The following is a 20,547-nucleotide window of genomic DNA, read 5'->3' as shown; positions in this document are numbered from 1 at the left end:
CTTTAAGCTTTAATTAAATATTAACCTAAAGAACTTATTTATCAACTTAGCTCTAATTAATTAAATAAATTCTAAAACATTCTATTTCTTTAAATTAAATTATTCATTGACTTAAATTAAATTTAGGAATATTTTCTTATTATTAATCTTATCTCAAATATCCAAACTCCGGTCCAGCCTCGCGTATTTATCCTGAAAAGATAAAACTAAACATCTACTTTTAAAATAATTAATCATGACTTAAAATTATTAAAATAAATCAAACACTTCATATATTCATAAGAATTCATTTTTAATTTAAATAATAGAAATTATTCATGACTTATACGTAATCTGATTTTCGGGTTCTACAACTAGACTCTGTTTACCACTCCTATTTTCAAATATTAATTTTTTAAAAAATATATAATATCAAGAAAAAGCATAATTTTGGCAAAATAAAATCTCAATATCCATTTGTTTTATATATTACAATGATATAGGTTCTTCCAATTTACATCTTTTTAAGTTAATTTGTCGTACGCAATTTGTCTAATAAAATTTATTTTAGTAACGTTGATTTGTAAACTATAATGTTAATTTAGATTTACACTGTGGGTGAAATTTTTTTAAAAAATATAAAAATCTGTATCTTAATGTTTCTTATTAAGATCACATATTTTATAAAAACAAATTTGAAGATATAAATATAAATACAGTTGGAGTGTGTCGATACGTTCGCCTCGTCTAGACGTTTTAGGAACGCAACGGAGAAATGCCCATGCCCACACCAATGGAGGAGGGGGAGACCACCACCACCATTAACGCCACCGCGGCTGCCACCACCACGAAGAATCGCAGGAAAGAGGTGATCCAATTGGAGAGAGAATCCGTTATTCCGATTCTCAAGCCCAAGCTCATCGTGCACTTGGCTAACCTCATTCGTATGTATTAATTTGTCCTCCTTTTCGTTTTGCACGATTATTGTAATCTCCTCAATCGATTTGATCCATGTTGTGGTGAAAATGCTGTTTTAATTATGGTGATATATGGATTCGACCGTTTTGTTTCGATAATTGCTTGCAGAACATAATTCTGATCGTGCCGAGTTTTTTAAACTCTGCAAGAGAGTTGAATACACAATTCGAGCTTGGTATCTCTTACAGTTCGAGGATCTTATGGTGATTTCCTACAAACTTCTTTATTTTTAGCTGCTGATGATACGGACATTGTCATACTTTTCTTCTTCTTCTGTGTTACGTTCAATAATTTTTTTTATATGCTTATTGATTGCTTACAGCAACTCTACTCCCTCTTCGATCCTTTACACGGTTCGAAAAAATTGGAGCAGCAGAACTTAGCTAAGGATGAAGTTGACATTCTTGAACAGAATTTTTTGACCTATTTATTCCAGGTAACGTGGCATCATGCCAACGGATATGAGCCTTCGGTGGAGGCTCATTTCTGATTCTGAAAGTCAGAAACTTTGTCATCATGGTCATATGTAAGATTCAACGGAAAAAATAAAATCCTGTAACGACCATTCTCTTTTTGGTTTCTCCTTGAAATACTTCTTCGCAGGTTAACTACAATTTATTTGATCATGCAGGTTATGGAAAAGAGCAATTTTAAGATAGCCACAGATGAGGAAATCAATGTTGCACAGTCAGGGCAATATCTTCTCAATCTTCCCATTACCGTGGATGCCTCTAAGGTGAAATTGTAAACATGAGTTTCATTGGAATACATTGTGCCAAAATAAGATTAATCCATTCAAATGCATATACAATAGGATGTTTGATCACTTTACAATTTTTTCTGATTGTAGCTTGATAAAAAGCTTTTGAAGAGTTTTTTTGAAGCACATCCTCATGAAAATCTCCCAGACTTTGCTGATAAGGTCTCTCTCTCTCTCTCTCTCTCTCTCTCTCTCTGTCGTGGTCTGTGGCATCTTTAATTTTAATTTAATGCTAAAGTTTTTTTTTTGACACGAATATCATTTTGATCCTTAGATAATCTTGACTTGGGAGAACCGATTTGCCGTATTCCTTAAATTTTACCTTTCTAATTACTATTCTTAAATCTGTTGTCACCCCACATAAATTTCTTGTACTTTAAGTAGGGGAACGATAGATAAAGAAAGAGAAATCAGATTATGTAAAATCTTCAATCGTATTTCATACTGAATAAAATGTTCAAATATATAAATGCAACTGATTAAAGAAGAAAGGATAAGCAAATCCATGTAAACAAGTAAAGAAATAAGAACAAGATCAAATAACAATTATCTAATTAATCAAACAGATTGTAGATCAACTTATCCATCTTTATTATGGATGCAACTCCAAAACTTATTCTTATAGATTTTCAACACCTTGCCTCAAGCTAAACCATGTATGTTGATCATTCACGGCTTGCCAATTAGCTCTATAAAGCTTAAGTTTAGTAAACCTTTTGCATGGAGGTCTGCAACTTGTTGCTTGGTTGGAATATAATTCATTCACATAATGTCACTTTCTATCCTTTTTTTTATTTGGAAATGATGTATTGTTTATCAATCTTGTTAAATGATTTGCCTATGTGTATTGACATTAGTTATCCTAGCCAGCGTGTAGTTAGCTTGTTTGGCATAGGTTACTTGGTGCTAGTATATAAGGAGATCGTCTTCTTCATTTGTATTTTAGATTTCATTTTTCCGAAATTACAGAGCTTGATTTCTCCTTCAATATCAAATCCTCTTTGCTAATATAGTATCAGAGAAACATAAACTTTGAATTTATTTTGTCTTCGTTATGGCAAGAGCCACACAAAACTCTTTTCAGCTTATACACATTGACATATGGGCTCCTTTTACTCCAATATCAGTTGAGGGCTATAAATATTTTTTGACGATCATTGATGCTCATTCTAGATATACGTGGGTATATATGTTAAGGTCTAAGTCTGAAATATCTACTGTATTTCCAGATCTTTGTAGGCTAGTTCGCACTCAATTTTGGGATTCAAATTCAATATGTCCAAAGTGACAATAGCCCTGATCTAAAATTTGTTGATATCTTTAGACGTGAGGGAATTATTCACTATCATTCTTGTGTGGAGAGACCTCAACAAAACTCCATGGTTAACCGAAAACACAACATATATTAAATGTGGCTCGAGCTCTCTTCTTTCAATCACATCCCCTCTTGTCTATTGGAGTGATTGGGTGTTGACGGCTGTTTATTTGATTAATTGTACACCGTCACCTCTTCTTTCTCACAAAACACCTTTTGAGCTACTACATCGAAACATCCGCATTATTCACTTAAAGTCCTTTGTGTATTTATCTTATGCTTCCACACTTGTGGCCTCTCACATCAAGTTCTCTCCTCAAGCCATTAAGTGCGTTTTTATTGGGTATCCTCCAGGATATAAAGAGTGTATTGTTGATTTGAAATAATCAAGATGATTGATTTAATGGGATCAATCAGGATAATATTTGATTTTAAGTTTAGTAAGTTAAGATAGGGATTTTATTTAGATATGATTTTGTGGTGTTTGCCTATTTAAGTGTACTCTGCACTAGCTTTAAATATGAAACAATAAATAGGATAATGTTTTCTTTTATTCTTCTTGTCCTGCTTTTATTTCTACATGATATCAGAGACTGAGGATCGGTAATGAACTTCAAAGCAGCCATGGTTGGCGTCGTCCTGCTTCTTCTGCCACTAGCGGGGGTGGCAGCACATCGGAGGGCGGATCTCAAACTCTTTCAAATATTTCCCTCTCCGATACGACCTCCCTTCAAATAACGATTCACAGATTGAATGGGAGAAATTATCTTGAATGGGCACAATCTGTCCGTCTTGTAATCAATGGAAAAGACAAATTGGGTTACTGGAACAGAGAGATGAAAAACTAAAGCCAAATATAAAAAACGGCGATCTAAAAATTTTTTGGTCACAGCATGGTTGATCAACTCAATGGAACACGCCATCGGAAAACCGTTTATGTTCTTCCGACACCCCGAGAAGTGTGAAAGGTTGTTCAAGAGACCTACCCTGATCGGGAAAATTACTCTCAACTATACGAGCTTAACACTCGTATTTGGAGGATGCAATAAGGATCTCGTGATGTTAGTACATATTACATGAGTTGATGATTATCTGGCAAGAGTTGGATCTCTTTGAAGTGGAGGAATGAGGAAGTAGCAAGTACAACGCTCAATATGAAAAAAAGAAGGAAAGGAGTCGTGTGTTCATGTTTCTTGTTGGTCTGGATAAAGAACTTGGCGAGGTTCGTGCCGCATACTTGGCCACAACCCTCTTCCGGACATTCACGAGGTTTTCTCTGAAGTGTGTAGGGAAGAGGCTTGACGCCATGTGATGCTACCAAAGTCCATTTGTTTGACCGATAGTTAAAGAAAGAAAGTTCTTCCATGGTTAGTAAGAACAATAACCTTGATGATGACCGAAAGAGTGGAAAATCAAAACCTTTTTGAGAGAAGTGCGACGAACCATTGCTTATCATCGATACTTGTTGGCAAATACGCGGGAAACCAGCCATCAAAAAAGGAAGCCAGGCAGCAACACCAACAGGGCTGATTACAGCAGTCGCGCGAAACAAGCAGTATCTATTGTGGATCGCAACCATTTTCCTCAGAACTTCTTCCTTTCACAAAGAATCAACTGGACCACCTGTACCAATTGTTTTAAACTCATTTGAATCCCTCCAGTCCTTACTGTTCACTAGCCCAAACAGGTACCTCTTCTATGCAAACGTTGTAACTTCGATTCGTAATACCTCGTGGATTCTGGATTCAGGTGCTACGGATAATATGACGGGTTCATCACAATTTTTTTCTTCCTATATTCCTTGCGCCGGGAATTACAAGGTTAAAATTGCTGATATTTCTTTTTCTCCTGTTGCCGGTAAAAGAACCATTGTTGTCTCTTCTTCTTTGGCACTTAAAAACGTGTTGCATGTTCCTTTCCTATCTTATAATTTACTGTTTGTAAGTGAATTAACTACCGATCTTAGTTTTTGGGTCATTTTCTTGTCTTCTCATTGTAAATTTCAGGATTTAGCTTGGGGAGGATGATTGGCAATGATAGATAGGATGGTGGGCTCTACCTTTTCGATGCTCAATGTCTATTTCGACGATTTGATCAAAAGACTTGCTTCAATTCTATTTCGACCTCTAGTATCAATGATATCATGTTATGTCATAGTCGGTTATGCCATCCTAATTTTACATATTTGCAAAACTTGTTCCCAATGTTGTTTATGAATAATAATCTTCCTCATTTGCATTGTAAAGCGTGTGAACTAGCAAAGCATCATCGCGCTATTTTTCCACCTCAATCATACAAAAATTCAGCACCGTTTACCATGATTCATAGTGATGGATGGGGCCCATGCAAAGTTAAAACATTGTCTGACAAACGATGGTTTATCACATTCATCGACGATAATTATAGAATGACTTGGGTGTTTCTTTTAAAAGATAAATTTGATGTGCCCATGTCTTCAAAAAATTTTACACCATGACTCACACACACTGAATTTCATACTAGGGTAAAAAAATTTCGAAGTGATAATAGAAAGGAATACATCAATCATTTACGAGGGTTTTTTTTTGTGGAACAAGGAATCGTACATCAAAGTATTTGTCCAAATACTCCACAACAAAATGGATTCACTGAACAGAAAAATAAACATGTCTTTGAAGTTGCCCGAGCTATTAGTTTTCAAACTAAAGTTCCAATGTTTCCCTTATACTCATTTACTTCTTGATATTCCCCTAGAGTGTTTGGAAGTCTTTCTTTCATCCATAACCATAATCCTAGCATCTCGAAATTCGAACCCAAGGGCATCTTTGTTGGTTACCATGCGAACCAAAATGGATACATATGTTTTGATCCTATCTCCAAAAAACTGCTTGTCTCGATGGATGTTTCGTTTTTTGAATGTCAATCATACTACAACTCTCATCTTCAGGGGGAGTATAGCGGTGTAGATGACAATTTAACTAATTCAAATTTAACAATTGAATTTGGGGATAAAGCTTCTTCCGTCCAGCATATAGTTAAACATAATTTAACTCAAACTGACACTACAGAGGTAGATAAGAAGCAGTTCAAGGGGGGGTCTTGTTTATACTTGGACAGAAAATGCAAAGACTGAGGAGATCATATCCCACTACAAAGCCACGAATCAACTCTAAGGCTCGATCAGCTAACTCACGCTCCCAACATAACTCCCTCAAGTGATATTGATCTTCCAATTGCTCAAAGAAAGTGTATATGGTCATGCACAAAACATCTTCTTTCTAATTTTGTCTCTCATAAAAACTTATCACACTCCTATTACTTCTTTGTTTCTAAGTTGGATATTGTTAGTATTTCAAACAATGTAAATGAGGCACTACAAATACCAGAGTAGAAAGAAGCGATTCGAGGAGTTGAGAGCTTTGGAGAAGAACTCTACATGGGAGTAGGTTGATCTACCCAATGATAAATCTGTTATGGAATGTAAGTGGGTCTTTACTAGAAAATACAATTATGATGGATCTTTGGAACGGTATAAAGCTCGCTTGGTTGCTTAAGGTTTCATCCAAACATATGGCATTGTCTAATCTGAAACCTTTTCTCTAGTAGCTAAACTTAACACCATTCGACTAATTTTTTCTATTGCAGTGACTCTTGATTGGCCATTAAATCAATTGGATGTGAAAAATGCTTTTTTAAATGGTGGTTCAGAGGAAGAAGTCTATATGAAGTCTCCACCTAGATTTACTGATAATTTTGATCGATAGTATATAAGTTAAATAAATCATTATACAGACTAAAACAATTTCTTATGGCGTGGTTTGAAAGGTTCCAAGATTTTTCAAAGGACTAGGTTATCATCAAGAACAATTTGACAATACGCTCTTCACAAAAGGTCAGATGCGGACAAAATCTCCGTACTGATTGTTTATATTGATGACATAGTTTTAATAAGGTATGACATAGAAGAGGTTAACATATTGAAAGAAAAGTTAGCCAAGGAGTTTGAGATTAAAGATTTGGGGCGGTTGAAATACTTTCTTGGAATGGAGATGACTAGGTCCAAGAAACGGATTATAATATCCCAAAGAAAATACAATCCGGACCTCTTGAAAAAAACTGAGATGATTGGATGCAAACCTTCTGAAAAATCCTGTTGAGATGAACGCAAAGCTAAGTGATATCAAGAATGGAGTTCCGGTTGATATAGGGAGATATCAACTATTGGTTGGAAGACTGATTTATCTATCTCATGCCCGACCACACATTGTTTTCGCTACAAGTATTGTAAGTCAATTCATGCACTCACCATATGAAGAACCAAGAAAATGACTTTTTTTTTGAAAAAATGAGAGAAATTGAAGTGTATATTGATGCTGACTAGGCTGGATCAGTCACTGAGCGTAGATCAACTTCAGGTTACTGCACATTTGTCTGCTGGAGAAGTGAAAAGCAAAATTTCGTTGCAAGAAGTAGTGCAGAAGCCAAATTTAGATCTGTGGACCAAGGAGTGTGAATTTTTATGGCTAGAAAGGTTGATGGATGAGTTAAAGAGGCCGGTGAATTTTCGTTCGAAGCTATTTTGTGACACAAAGTAGCAATCAATATTGTTCACAATCCTGATCTTCATTAAATGGGCAAACACATTGAAATGAAGAGACACTTTATAAAAGAGAAGCTCGATTGACTTATTTGCACGCCATTCGTTTCAAGAACATTTCAAGTCACAACTTGCAGACATCCTAACTACGGGCCTGTTAAGACAACTCTTTGAAGAGCAAGTGAGCGAGTTGGGCATGTGGACATCTTTGCACCAACTTGAGGGGAAGTGTTGATTTGATAGAATCAAGATGATTGATTTGATGGAATCAATTAGGATAAATCTTTTAAATTAAGTTTAGTGAGACGAGATATTCTCCGAGATTATTTGGGATTTTATTTAGATATGTTTTGTGGTGTTTGCCTATTTGAGTGTACTCTGCACTAGCCTTGGATATGAAACAATAAATAAAATAAAGTTTTTTTTTTATTCTTCCTGTCGTACATTTATTTCTTCATGCATAAATTGGTCAATCTGGAAACCAATGAAAACTTTATCTCTCGTGATGTGGTATTCCATGAAAATATTTTCCCATTCAAAGATGCTTCTCCTTCTTCCATTAAGTCATCAGGTTTCTTTTCTGAGCAATTTTTACCTGCTCATGTTCTTCTTCTTTTCTTGCAAATAATCCTTCCTCACATCATATGTCAAGTTCTCAACGTCCTATTATTCAGCCTGCACACATCCATGATTATGAATGTCACAGATTCTTCATACTCTTCAACTGCACATCCCTTAAGTTTTGTGCCCGACTCTTCCAAACTTTGTGCTCCATACCGTGCCTTCGTAATAGCATTTCCTCTGTCATTGAACCTGAGAACTTTTCTCAAGCCATTCTTCTTGAATGGAGAAGAGCCATGACTGCAAATTTGAAGGCTTTAGAAGAAAATGAGACTTGATCTATTGTTTTTTTGCCTCCTGGAAAAACAGTTGTTGGCTGTCGTTGGGTTTATAAGGAAAAGTTTGCGGCTGATGGTTCTTTAGAATGCTACAAAGCGAGGTTGGTGGCAAAGGGTTACACAACATGAAGGTATCAAGTATTTTGAGACATTTTCCCCTGTTGCGAAACTCACTTCAGTTAAATGATTGCTTGCTGTTGCTGCTGTTTTAGGTTGGTTTTTGTTCCAGCTTGATGTTAATAATGCTTTCCCTCACGGTGATTTTCTAGCGTCCTTATCCGAGTCACTACTAAACAGAATAATAAGAATGCAAAATTAAAACTTAATAACAACAATTAAACAGCGGAAACCAAATAACTTAATTATCTTACTACCCAAATGAAAACAGAACAATAACAGCAGTCTTAAACATTAATACAACCATATCGAAAAGAAAATTCTTAACGAGAATACGATAAACCAAATAAAACCTTCATTGGATCGCCACCGAAAAGCCAACTGCTCTAGCCACTGCCCTGACCGTCCGAATCGTCCAACCTAAGACCTGCCCCGTGGAATGGGGTGCCCAAGATGAAAACAATGACGTGAGCGACAATCGCCTAATACGAGAATGTACGAGTATACAAACTAATATGATGCATGCGAAATACAATATGCTCGGATATCAAGGATCAATTCAAGAATCTCATGCTCAGTCTAGAGGCGGCTAAGTGTGTAGTCTCTGATCTACCCTAGGCATGTTTTGGCTCCTACACTCATCATCAAGACGTGGACCTACAATGTCCAGGTCATCAGAGCCTGTGGGTACCGTCGGACATTGTAGCTCTCGATGCCCCATCATCCACAATATAGAATAGGGTTGAGCGGCCCCAACAAACGAGGTATATCTCAAAAGATATCGGGTTCAACATGATATGTCATACATAATATGTCAAAGTAGTAAAACATGTATCATGCAACAGATAAATATGCGGCATATAAGTGTGTATACTACGCTTGGATATCTCAGTCAGTACATCACGTACCTCACTAAAACAATCTGACAGAAAGCTTACTCGTCTGAACCTAGACAATACCAACATAATGAAATTACTAACAAACCAGATCTTGAATTACTAAACATGCTACAAAGTTCTCTCTAATGATCTTTAAATCACTATTTAAGGCTTTAGGATTATACATGTATCCGTCATCAGCCGCTGATGATATCTCGATCTCAGTTACCGACCCCTCCTCGAGTCGACACTAACTCCGAAACTTCCCGACATGCCCTAGAAATTGACTAGAAACCTAAGGTATATGGCTAGGATTCTTTCTGAAAGAAGCGATGTAGGAAACAAAAGAAATCAGCTTCCATTAATAGGCTGCATATGGACTAGTTCAGAAAATCCGAATCAATCTTATCTGCAACGTGTCAGAATCTCATTCGTCTAGTTGGATTTCTCGAGATAATGAAATCTGAAGTAGATTGGGTTGTCTATTTTAAATTCGGTGGATTCCAACATGTTGATCTCGAATTATCAATTCCTTAATAATGCTTAATTAGCAACCCTTTTATCATTTCTTAATTAATACTTCATTCAAAATAAGGATTCAGGTCATTACAGATTCGTTAGAGGAAGTTTATATGTATCTATGGACTCAAGCAAGCATTTCGTTGATGGTTTGCCAAATTTTCTTCTGCTTTGTTGAGTATTGGTTTTATACCATCACATGCTGATAATTCGTTATTCGCTCTATCAGAAGGTCACACTTTTATAGCTTTACTAGTATATGTTGATGACATTGTAATTGAAACGACCCCGATTTTTTTTTTTTCTAATATCTAAACCGTAACTTCTAAATTCCTAAATAAAATAATTTAACATAATCATGAATCCTAATAAATTAACAATTTAAAACTCAAGTGCATAAAATAATTCCTAAATCATCACCTAACCAAAACATCCTAAATTGTCCTTTGAAAAGATCACTAACAATAAAAATAAAGCATAAGAATTATCTAATAAAAATCATTAACATAAATCTTTAAATCTTAAATCTAATAAACTAGTGCGGAAACATAAAGGCCCTCGGGTGTGTACTGCTGCACTCGATCGACTCAATCGTCACCGCCTCCAAAAATCATCAAATCCTACATCATACAAACCTAGTGAGTCTAATGACTCAGCACGTTCTAAACATAGATAACAAATAATACATATACAAGCACATGCATTTAAAAATCCTATTTTTATTTAAAATAGCTTTTGAAAATAAATAAACCATTTTAAAATCCTTTAAAAATCATTCAAGGATAATTAAATCATAAACAGAAAAATCATTTTAAAATAACTTTAAGCATAAATAAATCATTTTAAAAAAAATAGCTTTAATCTTCATCGTAAATCATATATCATAAAAATTATTTTTATCATAAGCTATCAATCATATATCATTTTGGGTGAAGTTTGATCCTTGAAAGTGACTAGCTTTTATCCTTTGGTCGACTGCAGTCTTAGCTCCACATGGTCCATGGGGGTGTGCACTAGGCTCCACCGTGGAAATACGTTCGTCGGGGCTCCCTCGGGGGCCTTCTCCCATAGACGGGCTCCCTCTGGGGCCTTTTCCCACGTATGGGCTCCCTCTGGGGCCTTTTCCCCTCCCGTTATCCCCACAAAATCATATATCATAAATCATATCTTTTGTCACAGTCAATTCACATCCCTCAAAATATTTTTCATTTTCTTTTAAAATCATAAAATAACATAGCTTTCCAAAAATAACATTTTAAACATTAAAAATTGCACAGCTTTACCATAAATCGTAAAAATACATATTATCATCAAAATCATCATTTTAAATCATAAAATATCATTTAACATGCGTTATGATCCTACGGGACGCTGCCAAGCATTTTAGTATTTTCCTAAGTGTAAAAAGACCGTTTTGCCCCTGGACGTAAAAATTCTCGAATTTATCTTTGTCTCACTTTTAATGACATGAGATTATTTTAAATAATTATTTAAGCTTAAATTAATTTTCTCATATTTTTATTTGGCTTAAATCGATGACTTTTAATTTAATCATTAAATATAACATATTAATGCGTTTTAATCCCGAATTAAACCAAACCTTAATATAAAATTCCCAAATTAAAAACTTAGACTTATAATAATTATTTAAGCTTAAACCTAATTTTTCATAATTTTATAAAGCTTAAAACTAGGCGTTTCAATTAACTTGTCAATTAGCGTTTCGTGAGGCGATTAAATCCCGATTAAATCCAAAACTCGTTATTTTGACCCCAAATTTTAAACACAGCATTTTTAATATTTATTCTACCCTTCCAAGTCGTGAGCCACCCCCGTGGACCTATGGATTCATTTTTTTGTTCTTAAATTTTCGAAATTGACACATATACGAACCACCCGAGCCATCTCCCAATTTACTCGAGCCATGCCCGAGCCACCTTGAGCCAAACCCGAGCCAACCCATCTAGGAACCCTAATGACCAAGCCTAGCCTAAAGAACCAGCCCCTAAGTCGCTCAAACTCACCTGACCAATAGACCCAATTCTGCATGTGTGTGTGTGTGTGAGCTTCCTTGCACTTCTAGGACTCCTAACCCAACTAGGACACTTCCAGCTGGTTAACCATTGACCCCTCTGGACCCTTACTGACCCTATACCAGTCCCATACCCGAGCCACCCCCAGCCCGAGCCCCTGAGCCACGCACTAAGCCCTGCATCAGCAACAAGGCTCGCTGTCTCCATCTCACGTAGGAGTCCCCTCTTGCATGGAACTCTCTGCCCAAGCCACCACCGAGTCCTATACACCCTAGCCATCCCTGGACCATGTCCAGACCTAGCCCAGACCAGCCCAGCCCAAAGAACCCACGCACGAAGCACTGAACCAGAACAAGTTGCGCACGTTCCCTTGCTGGTTTCAATCACGTTTCATGTTTCGCCCGTGCCACCTGCCAACCCAGCCGCTCCAGCCCCTGGCCCGACCCCTGCCCAACATCCTAGGACCATAAAGGACCAGCCTGGCTCGCGCCCAGGCCAGCTGCGAGCCCCCTTTTCCCAGCCATACAAAACCTGCGCGTGAATATGGGAGGAGTCCCACTTCGGGTGGACTCCTTCCCCAAGCCTAGAACTCGAACCCTAGCCGCCCTAGGACCCTACCTAGCCTTCGAACCTGACCCTGGACAAGCCCCCAACCAGACCCTGGCCAGACCCGTGCCCCATGCAAAGGAACCGAACCACTTGTGTTTTGCACTCACCATGAAACCTACGGCCCTCTTCTCCCCTTTTTTTTTTCTTTCACGGTTGTTCCAGCCTATTTCCTTCTATCAATTTATCATGTTTTAATCATAATCAATCATATTTTACCATGTATTGGCAGCGTGTCCGTTGGAATCAAAAACGATTTCAAAACAAGCGTAAAATCGTAAAAACGTCGAAAATACGTATCATATCGTTAAATAATCGAATACCTATTTTATTCAAGCATAAACAATTAAAACACACATATTATGATTTGTATGATGTTTTAAAAGGGTTTAAGAAACGTGCCTTTGCGTTTATAACGCTCGAATTTTCAATCGTCGGCGAGGAAGGACGAACGGGCAACGAAGAACACAAGCTTTCTTCTCCTTATTTTTTTTTTGAAAATTATCGTGTGTGCTAGGTTTGAATGATTCTCGGCTGATAGAGGTGTTTTTTTATGAGGTTTAAAGACCTAAAAACACTTATTTATAATTTAATTAAAATATTAAAGGGACTTTGGTTTTGGGCTTGCATGCTTAAGGTAATTGGGCCTATTTAAATTAATTAAATTGAGCCCAATAACACTTAATTAATTTAATAATAAAAGTTTATAAAAATTAGTTTCCATAAAATAATATTTTTGATCTTTTAAAACTCCTTGTTTGACAAAAATCGGCTGCCCGGGAAAAATCGAGCTCGACTCGTAAAATAATTCGAACTCCAACATTTTTAGGAAAATTAAATCATTTTTAATCATATTAGGAAGCTTTGCCACTATTTAAATAAAAATACATATTCTTGTCTTAGTCGTTCCCGGTCTCCTTTTCCCTGCCTATTATCGAATATTCGGGTAAAATCCTTAATTTCATGAAAACATGTCACATAATCATTTAATCATGTAAATCATACATTTAATTATATTATAAATATCATGCTAGTATTTAAAATCAATTAAATAAAACAATTAAGTAATTAAAATAATTTTGCATGCATGTGGTTTACGTAGGTTGGTTTTTCGGACGTTACAGTAATAGCTACAAAAAAATGAAAAGGAAGCTTCCGATTTGAAGATTTTTCTTGACATTAAGTTTCGTTTGAAAGACTTGGGAGAGTTGAAATACTTCTTGGGGATAGAAGTGGCTCACTCAAAGCATGGTATATCAATTTGTCAAAGACATTATGCTTTCAGAGTGCTTACCGAAGCAGGGTTGCGAGGTCGTAAGCCTCGTAGCACCCCAACGGATGCTAATATCAAACTTACTCAAGAGGATGGAGATTTATGTTCGGATCCTTCTTGGCATCGAAGGTTGATTGGACAATTGTTTTACCTCACAATTACACGGCCTGACTTGTCATACGCGGTTAATAGATTGAGTCAATATGTTTCGAGTCCACGAGTTCCTCACATGGAGGCAGCGTTCAATGTGCTCAAATATATCAAATGGACAGCAGGTCGAGGATTGCATTACAAGTCCACAGCAAATCTTAAACTCTGATATTATTTCTCTGCTTAAAGACCTTGGGATCACCTGTGATGGACCAGCAGTTTTGTTTTGTGATAGTCAAGCTGTGATACCCATCGCCTCTAATTCTGTGTTTCATGAGCACGCAAAGCATATAGACATTGATTGTTACATTGTACGAGAGAAAGTCCAGGCAGGAATTGTGAAATTGATGCATGTTTCGTCGACCTTGCATGGCAGGTTTATTTACTAAGCCTCTGTTGCCGTCTCAGTTCCAAATGCTTTTGTCCAAGATGGGACTGCACAATATCCATTCTTCATCTTGAGGAGTGTTAAATATAATAGAAGGAGTTGCCTACGTGTATTGACATTAGTTAGCCTAGACAGCGTGTAGTTAGCTTGTTTGGCATAGCTTACTTGGTGCTAGTATAAGGACGCCGTCTTCTTCATTTGTATTTTAGATTTCATTTTTCTGAAATTACAGAGCTTGATTTCTCCTTCAATGTCGAATCCTCTTTGCTAATAATTCTCTATTGTTTAGTTTTGCTGCGTTGATTGGATTGTGAGTGACATTTATTTTTTCCTTGTTATCACAATACGTCATCGGATCATCCAACATTGCTTTCAAGTTCTTCCGATAGTCTTTCTGACTAGGTATCATCCTCGTGCAGTAGCGCCAAATTCAAATTTGTGACCACTCCTTTGCAACAACTGATTGTCTATCGCTACTCTAAGTTGTCTTATACATATGTTCAATACTACAGTTGCCTAAAGCTGCTCGTCTGACAAATACAATTCCGTCCAAGCCTGCATCTATTTAAATTTTTTATGTTTCTTTCATGATGTTTTTATAAAGAAATTTTTTCCTTGGAGTGCATTTAAGATATCTAAGGATTCTATGCATGACATCTTGCTCAGTGTAGTTGCCATTTCAGCAAGTTCGGGAAGGTATTCTTGTATGCTGCTAACCACATTATCTGAGAGTTACCTATTCATTATTTTGACCTAATTCATTTGTAGTCATCTCATTTACGATCTACACGCAGTTGGTCCCATGAAAATATAAAGTATGATATGTGAAAAATTAGTTTCAAGTTATTTACTTTGTTTCTATGCGCTCAACATCCTAATATTGTACTTGTACTCGTTTTCTGTGTAGTATATAATCTTCAGACGTGGGATTGGCGTTGATAAGACCACTGATTTTTTTTTTATGGAGAAAGTGGATGTGATCATTGCACGTTTCTGGTCGTGGATTTTGAGGAAAACGAGGTAATTGACTTATTGATAGTAGCATTATTAGGGCATTGATACAAGTACATGTAAAAGGCAGGTTATCTGTTTAGGGCTCTATTTGGCACTTTTGTCTTCCCTTTTGCTTACAAAGTATATTTGCTTCATCCTACAATGTTTATATACACTGAACTTTTGGTAATCATTATCTTGTAATATAGGTTAGAGAAGGTATTGCGGAAGAGATCAATCTCACGCCATATAAAGGATCCAAAAAAGGATGACGGAGTTACTTCTGGGACTGGAAATGAATTAGAAGTTGAACGCATTCGTCTCGAGAACATGGAAATCAGGTTTGAAATTTTGTGGTTTTATTCATAGTTCTTGTGGTCTTTTACATTTTTTCTCTTATCCTTCAGTTATTTTCTCTGTACTCTCATCTAACTAATAAAATCTTTTTCTTTAATGCTATTCATTCAATAGAACGAAACTCAATAATGGAAATGGTCATACGTGTTTAAGTTCTAAAATCGGGTATGAATTTGTATTCCATTCTAATAATGTTTTTTTTGTGTCCTCGTGCCTTCCTTACAAGTATCAAGGCTTCCCTGTTTTTTTCTCTTGAGGGACTTAGGCTCCCTTTTTTCCTCGAGGGACTATTTTTACGCCCTGAGTTGTTTTTCCCCCCCACAAGTAACATCACCTTCACCTTATATTTAGAAACATATTTTTTCTTCAATTTTCCATGTCCATTTCATAGGTTAACTCACCTTTTTAAGACAAAAATAATTGCTCAACCTTGTTTTCCATTCTCTGCATTTCTCCACCGTCCTAATGCAATTTTCAGTATACAATGTCAATAGTTTCCAACCAAATCAACGTTGGAAAATTAGTATATGAACACCATCTTTTAAAATATATTCTCTCGAATTTTTTAATAATTTTGAGATGGGAAAATACGAGCTGATAACAGAAAATATCTTAATATTCATTTGCTTTTCCATATTTAGAATATTCATGAACATAGAGTTGAATAACGTAAAACTGTCAATTGCAGCATGTTATATAATTTATATTATTTGTATATTGATAAGATTATCTTGTTAATTGTTTTTGTTGTATGGTTCAGTTTTCGGAATTTTCTAAGCAAAATTACAATTCAAGAACCCACTTTTGATAGGATCATTGTTGTCTACAGGTAATAGCTGATATCTTGTTAACGCATACGATTGACGTTTCTTTTGCAACTTTTCCTTATAATTTTCGTGTTCACATATATAGTTGGTTTTGATTTAATGTTTCCATTATATTATTTTTATGTTTCAAAAACTCTGAAAAGCCTTGTCAGCAATCACCGTTATGAAAGTTCTCTAGATGAGTGCATCAGTTTATAAGATCATCACCTGAAACTTATGAAAAACCAATTTGACGTGTTTCGTCTTGATGTTTTTCACTGGGTTTTACCCAATGTAGTGGACTTACCTACTGCTTACACTAATCTGAGGATCTTGGGTTTGTATGAACAACAATTGTTTATCCTTTGTTATAAGTTAGGATGAAGGTTAATAGAAAATAGTTGTTGTGTAGGAGAGCTACTTCTTTGACAAAGCCAGAACGAGGCATATTTGTGAAGCATTTCAAAAACATCCCTATGGCTGATATGGAAATCGTTCTTGTGAGCTATATTTTATCCTTGTACTTAGCTCATTTCCATTTTGTACTATTGTGTCTTCTACCATCATTTGAATTGCAAATGCGCTAGTCAATTTCAAACTTCTGTTCTCCTTTGACAGCCAGAGAAAAAAAATCCAAGTTTAACCCCAATGGACTGGGTTAAATTTATTGTATCGGCTGTGGTTGGACTGGTTAGATACCTCGTGGCATTAATAATCGTTAGTTGAATTATCCTAACAATGTTAATGTTTTTTATATGCATGTTTCATGGACTCTTCCAGGTTGCTGTAGCTGGTTCTATTGAAATGCCCAAAGCTGACCTCTGGGTCATTTTTGCTATCCTTTCCACGGTGATTGGTTATTGTGCAAAGATATACTTCACGTATGTCTTCCTTTCATTAGATTTGGCTACTTTTCCATGTATATTATTCAGTTGAAAATACTAAAAATCTGCAATCAGGGCTGCAAAAAAAATTGTTTACTGTCGTCAATCCCTTCAAGCGGAACAATATGTTATTTGTAAACCATGAATATAAATATCCACCATGGGTATCCCTTAATGGCCATTTCTGGAACTTCAGGTCAAAATAGGTTCTCCATGTCCAGTGGAATTTTATGGATGCCATTTCGAGATGACTTCTTGCTTGCTAGTACTTGCCCATGTTGCGAACTGAACCACACGCTACTCTAAAACATGACTGAGAATTAGAAAGGGCCAACCATTTCAGTATCATGAGGCAGCTTAAAATGATCTTAAATTCTCAATACATCATCCTTTTCGCCACGACATGACTTGTCTGATTATTTGACATTTCTATGATTACATCAATATTTATTGCTCTCCGTTGCTTTTTTATTGTTAATTCTAAGTTTCTAACTAATGTTTGTTTAACCACCTTTAGGTTTCAGCAGAATATGGCTACATATCAGAACCTAATCACACAGTCGATGTATGACAAACAACTGGATAGTGGAAAGGGCACTCTTCTCCATTTGTGCGATGATGTTATTCAACAAGAAGTAAGTTGTAAGAATGTCTTTCTTAAAAAAAATTGATAGCCATCTTATAATTGGATAATTTTTTCTTTTTTTCCCAAAAAAGAACAATCCGACTATAATGTTTTGGTGGACTTGTTCCACAGATTAAACAACTTTGCAAACTCCATGTATGCTGTACAACTCCCGGGATTAATATTAGCGTGCATTCATCGTCAAGTAATTATCACAAACAAGTGTCTGTCAACATCATATTGTTTTTTCACTCTGTTATTGTGAGACTAGCAAGGCTTTAAGAAATTTATTTACTCTTCCAATGGACATGTACAGACTTACTTGGAAGGATATAGGAAGTCTCGGTTTGTACAGGCGGCTCATTTGGGTTTATATATATTTGTTTTCCATATTCGTTTGTGAGTTTCGAATATGCAAAAATCCGAGTTTCTTCATGTCATATGCTGCTGTTTAGATGCTTCCTGCTTGTAAACTCCATGTTGCAAATGTGCAGGTAAAGGAGGTCATTATTTCATTCTTCATACTAATGGAGCAAGGAAAGGCTACTTTAGAGGTGTGCAGAGCTGTTCGTATGGACATCATGATGTTTATGTGCCTGTTTGATTTCGAGTTTGAAATGCTTAGAACTACAAGTACTGACATGTCATTTTTATTACACAAAAAAGGATCTTGACCGGCAATGTGAGGAGCTGATACAAGATGAATTTGGTGAAGAATGTAATTTTGATGTTGATGATGCGGTCCACAAATTGGAGAAATTAGGCATTGTTTGTCAGGTGAGATTCTTTTCCATCTGTTTTGTGGGGGAGTCTAGGGGACCCTGGATACGAATGTAGGGTTGAAATTAAATTTTAAAAATAACACAAAAAAGGCTTCGAGCTGTGTCTCCTATGTTGCGGATGTGACCGTTTTGCCCAGGCATCGCTTGGCAACTATTCTCGCGCACAGCCACTGTGTGCCACTACACAAACCATTTATTTAACTGCTGTTTGAAATAGCGTCATTTTTCGGGGGCTTGGCTCAAGGGATAGAATCGTGCATAAGACATGTTGGAGGGCTTGATATACTGATTGATTTTGATTGTGATCAAGTTTTATGTTTTTTCATTTAACTTGACCATAATTTTGTAACCAGCGTTGAAAACTTCATGAGGTAAAAATAGTCATTAGAGTTTTGTGAGTTCAGAAAGAAAAGTACGGATGCTGAATTCTGGAGGAAGGGAGAAAATGAAAAAATCGAATGGACCGGACCCTTTCGAATTGAAAATGACACATGCAATGGCAGATGTCACTTGTACAGTGAGTGGCAGTGGCTGTAGATGGGGAAAGGAGAAAATTAGAGAGAGGTTAAGGGGTTGATAATTCAAAAGGTTGATTTTTTAAGTTTAATTTTGAATCTGGTATTGTAGCCAGCCAGGTTCCAAATATATAAAAATAAAAGGAAGAAAGATACAGAAAATGAATAATAAGAGAGAGGGTGGGAGTTGCAGAGACTCGTTGATTTTTTTTATAATTTAGTATCTACATGTTCTGTGAGATGAAACTCTAATCTGTTCAATAACTCTTCCCTGATGATGGCTTCCTCAGGGTTTAACCACAGTTTTGAGTAAAGCAATTTTTTACGCCTTCCTTGCTTGATTTTTTAGGGTGGTTTTGGCATGATATCAGGTGTTGCAGATATGAAAAGTTCAAGTCAGTCTTGCTTATTTTGACATAATAACGGAAGTGATTTTGTGTATTTTAGGATACAATTGGAAGGTATTACTGTGTTGGCCTAAAGCGTGCCAATGAAATTATCGGTACTACGACTGAAGAACTTGTGCTGAAAGCTAAACAGGGTTCTGGTAATACGTGATCCTTCATTGGATTGTTTTCTGCCCAACCACCCTTGGATGTGAGGGGATTTGTGTATATTCTTTTCCTTTGTTCGTTAATCATGTTTCGATTTGAGGATATGATGAGTTTGTTTTATATTAGTTTAAATTATCTTTGTAAATCTAAGTAGAAGTTTTGTTCCATTCATATAATAAGGGTGTATCCGGAGTATGGGTGTCAAAAAAGACCCAACCCGCCAAAAAAATAAGTTTTGGATGGGAGGTATTTGGGTCTATTCGGGTCAGGTTGGGTTGGGTTGGGTTGATCCGAAACTTAATTTAAAATATATATATATATAATTAATAAATATTGTCTATATTTTTATATATTGTATTTTGAAAAAAAAATTATTATATATTTATATCATAAATTTTCATCATTTAATATTTATTTTGTATGTTTTTTATTTTTGCATTTTTTAAAATTAAATTTTTAAATTTAAATCATATATAAGAGAAGTTTTGTTATTATGTTTAAATAAAAAATTAATTTTTGTTGTCAAAAAGTAAAAATTTACGAAAAAAAGTAAAAATCTC

The 20,547-nt window shown here is 35.9% G+C and overlaps 1 protein-coding gene across 1 annotated transcript; it reads left to right on the top strand.

The window, feature by feature from the left end:
* Nucleotides 1–710: 710 nt before the first annotated feature.
* Nucleotides 711–20,152, top strand: LOC140973505 (uncharacterized). Its single transcript, XM_073436366.1, has 15 exons — nucleotides 711–923; nucleotides 1,066–1,160; nucleotides 1,280–1,393; nucleotides 1,589–1,693; nucleotides 1,808–1,879; nucleotides 15,379–15,491; nucleotides 15,674–15,805; nucleotides 16,582–16,650; nucleotides 17,040–17,127; nucleotides 17,246–17,317; nucleotides 17,408–17,508; nucleotides 18,029–18,146; nucleotides 18,631–18,690; nucleotides 18,803–18,913; nucleotides 19,881–20,152. The coding sequence occupies exons 1-15, from the start codon at nucleotides 755–757 to the stop codon at nucleotides 19,989–19,991; spliced, it is 1,530 nt and encodes a 509-aa protein (XP_073292467.1). The 5' UTR covers nucleotides 711–754; the 3' UTR covers nucleotides 19,992–20,152.
* The last annotated feature ends 395 nt before the right edge of the window (nucleotides 20,153–20,547 follow it).

Source organism: Primulina huaijiensis, chromosome 3 (genome assembly GCF_012295235.1).
Source record: "Primulina huaijiensis isolate GDHJ02 chromosome 3, ASM1229523v2, whole genome shotgun sequence".
In the NCBI taxonomy this organism is placed as follows: Eukaryota; Viridiplantae; Streptophyta; class Magnoliopsida; order Lamiales; family Gesneriaceae; genus Primulina; species Primulina huaijiensis.
This window is presented reverse-complemented; position numbering and strand designations above follow the sequence as displayed.

What these genes read in the sequence shown, in the direction of transcription:
- LOC140973505 (XM_073436366.1), top strand. Translation starts at nt 755, where the DNA reads ATGCCCATGCCCACACCAATGGAGGAGGGGGAGACCACCACCACCATT. An exon ending in CTCGAGAACATGGAAATCAG is followed by an intron (nt 15,806 to 16,581) that starts GTTTGAAATTTT and finishes TGTATGGTTCAG; the next exon opens with TTTTCGGAATTTTCTAAGCA. An exon ending in AAGGAAAGGCTACTTTAGAG is followed by an intron (nt 18,691 to 18,802) that starts GTGTGCAGAGCT and finishes TACACAAAAAAG; the next exon opens with GATCTTGACCGGCAATGTGA.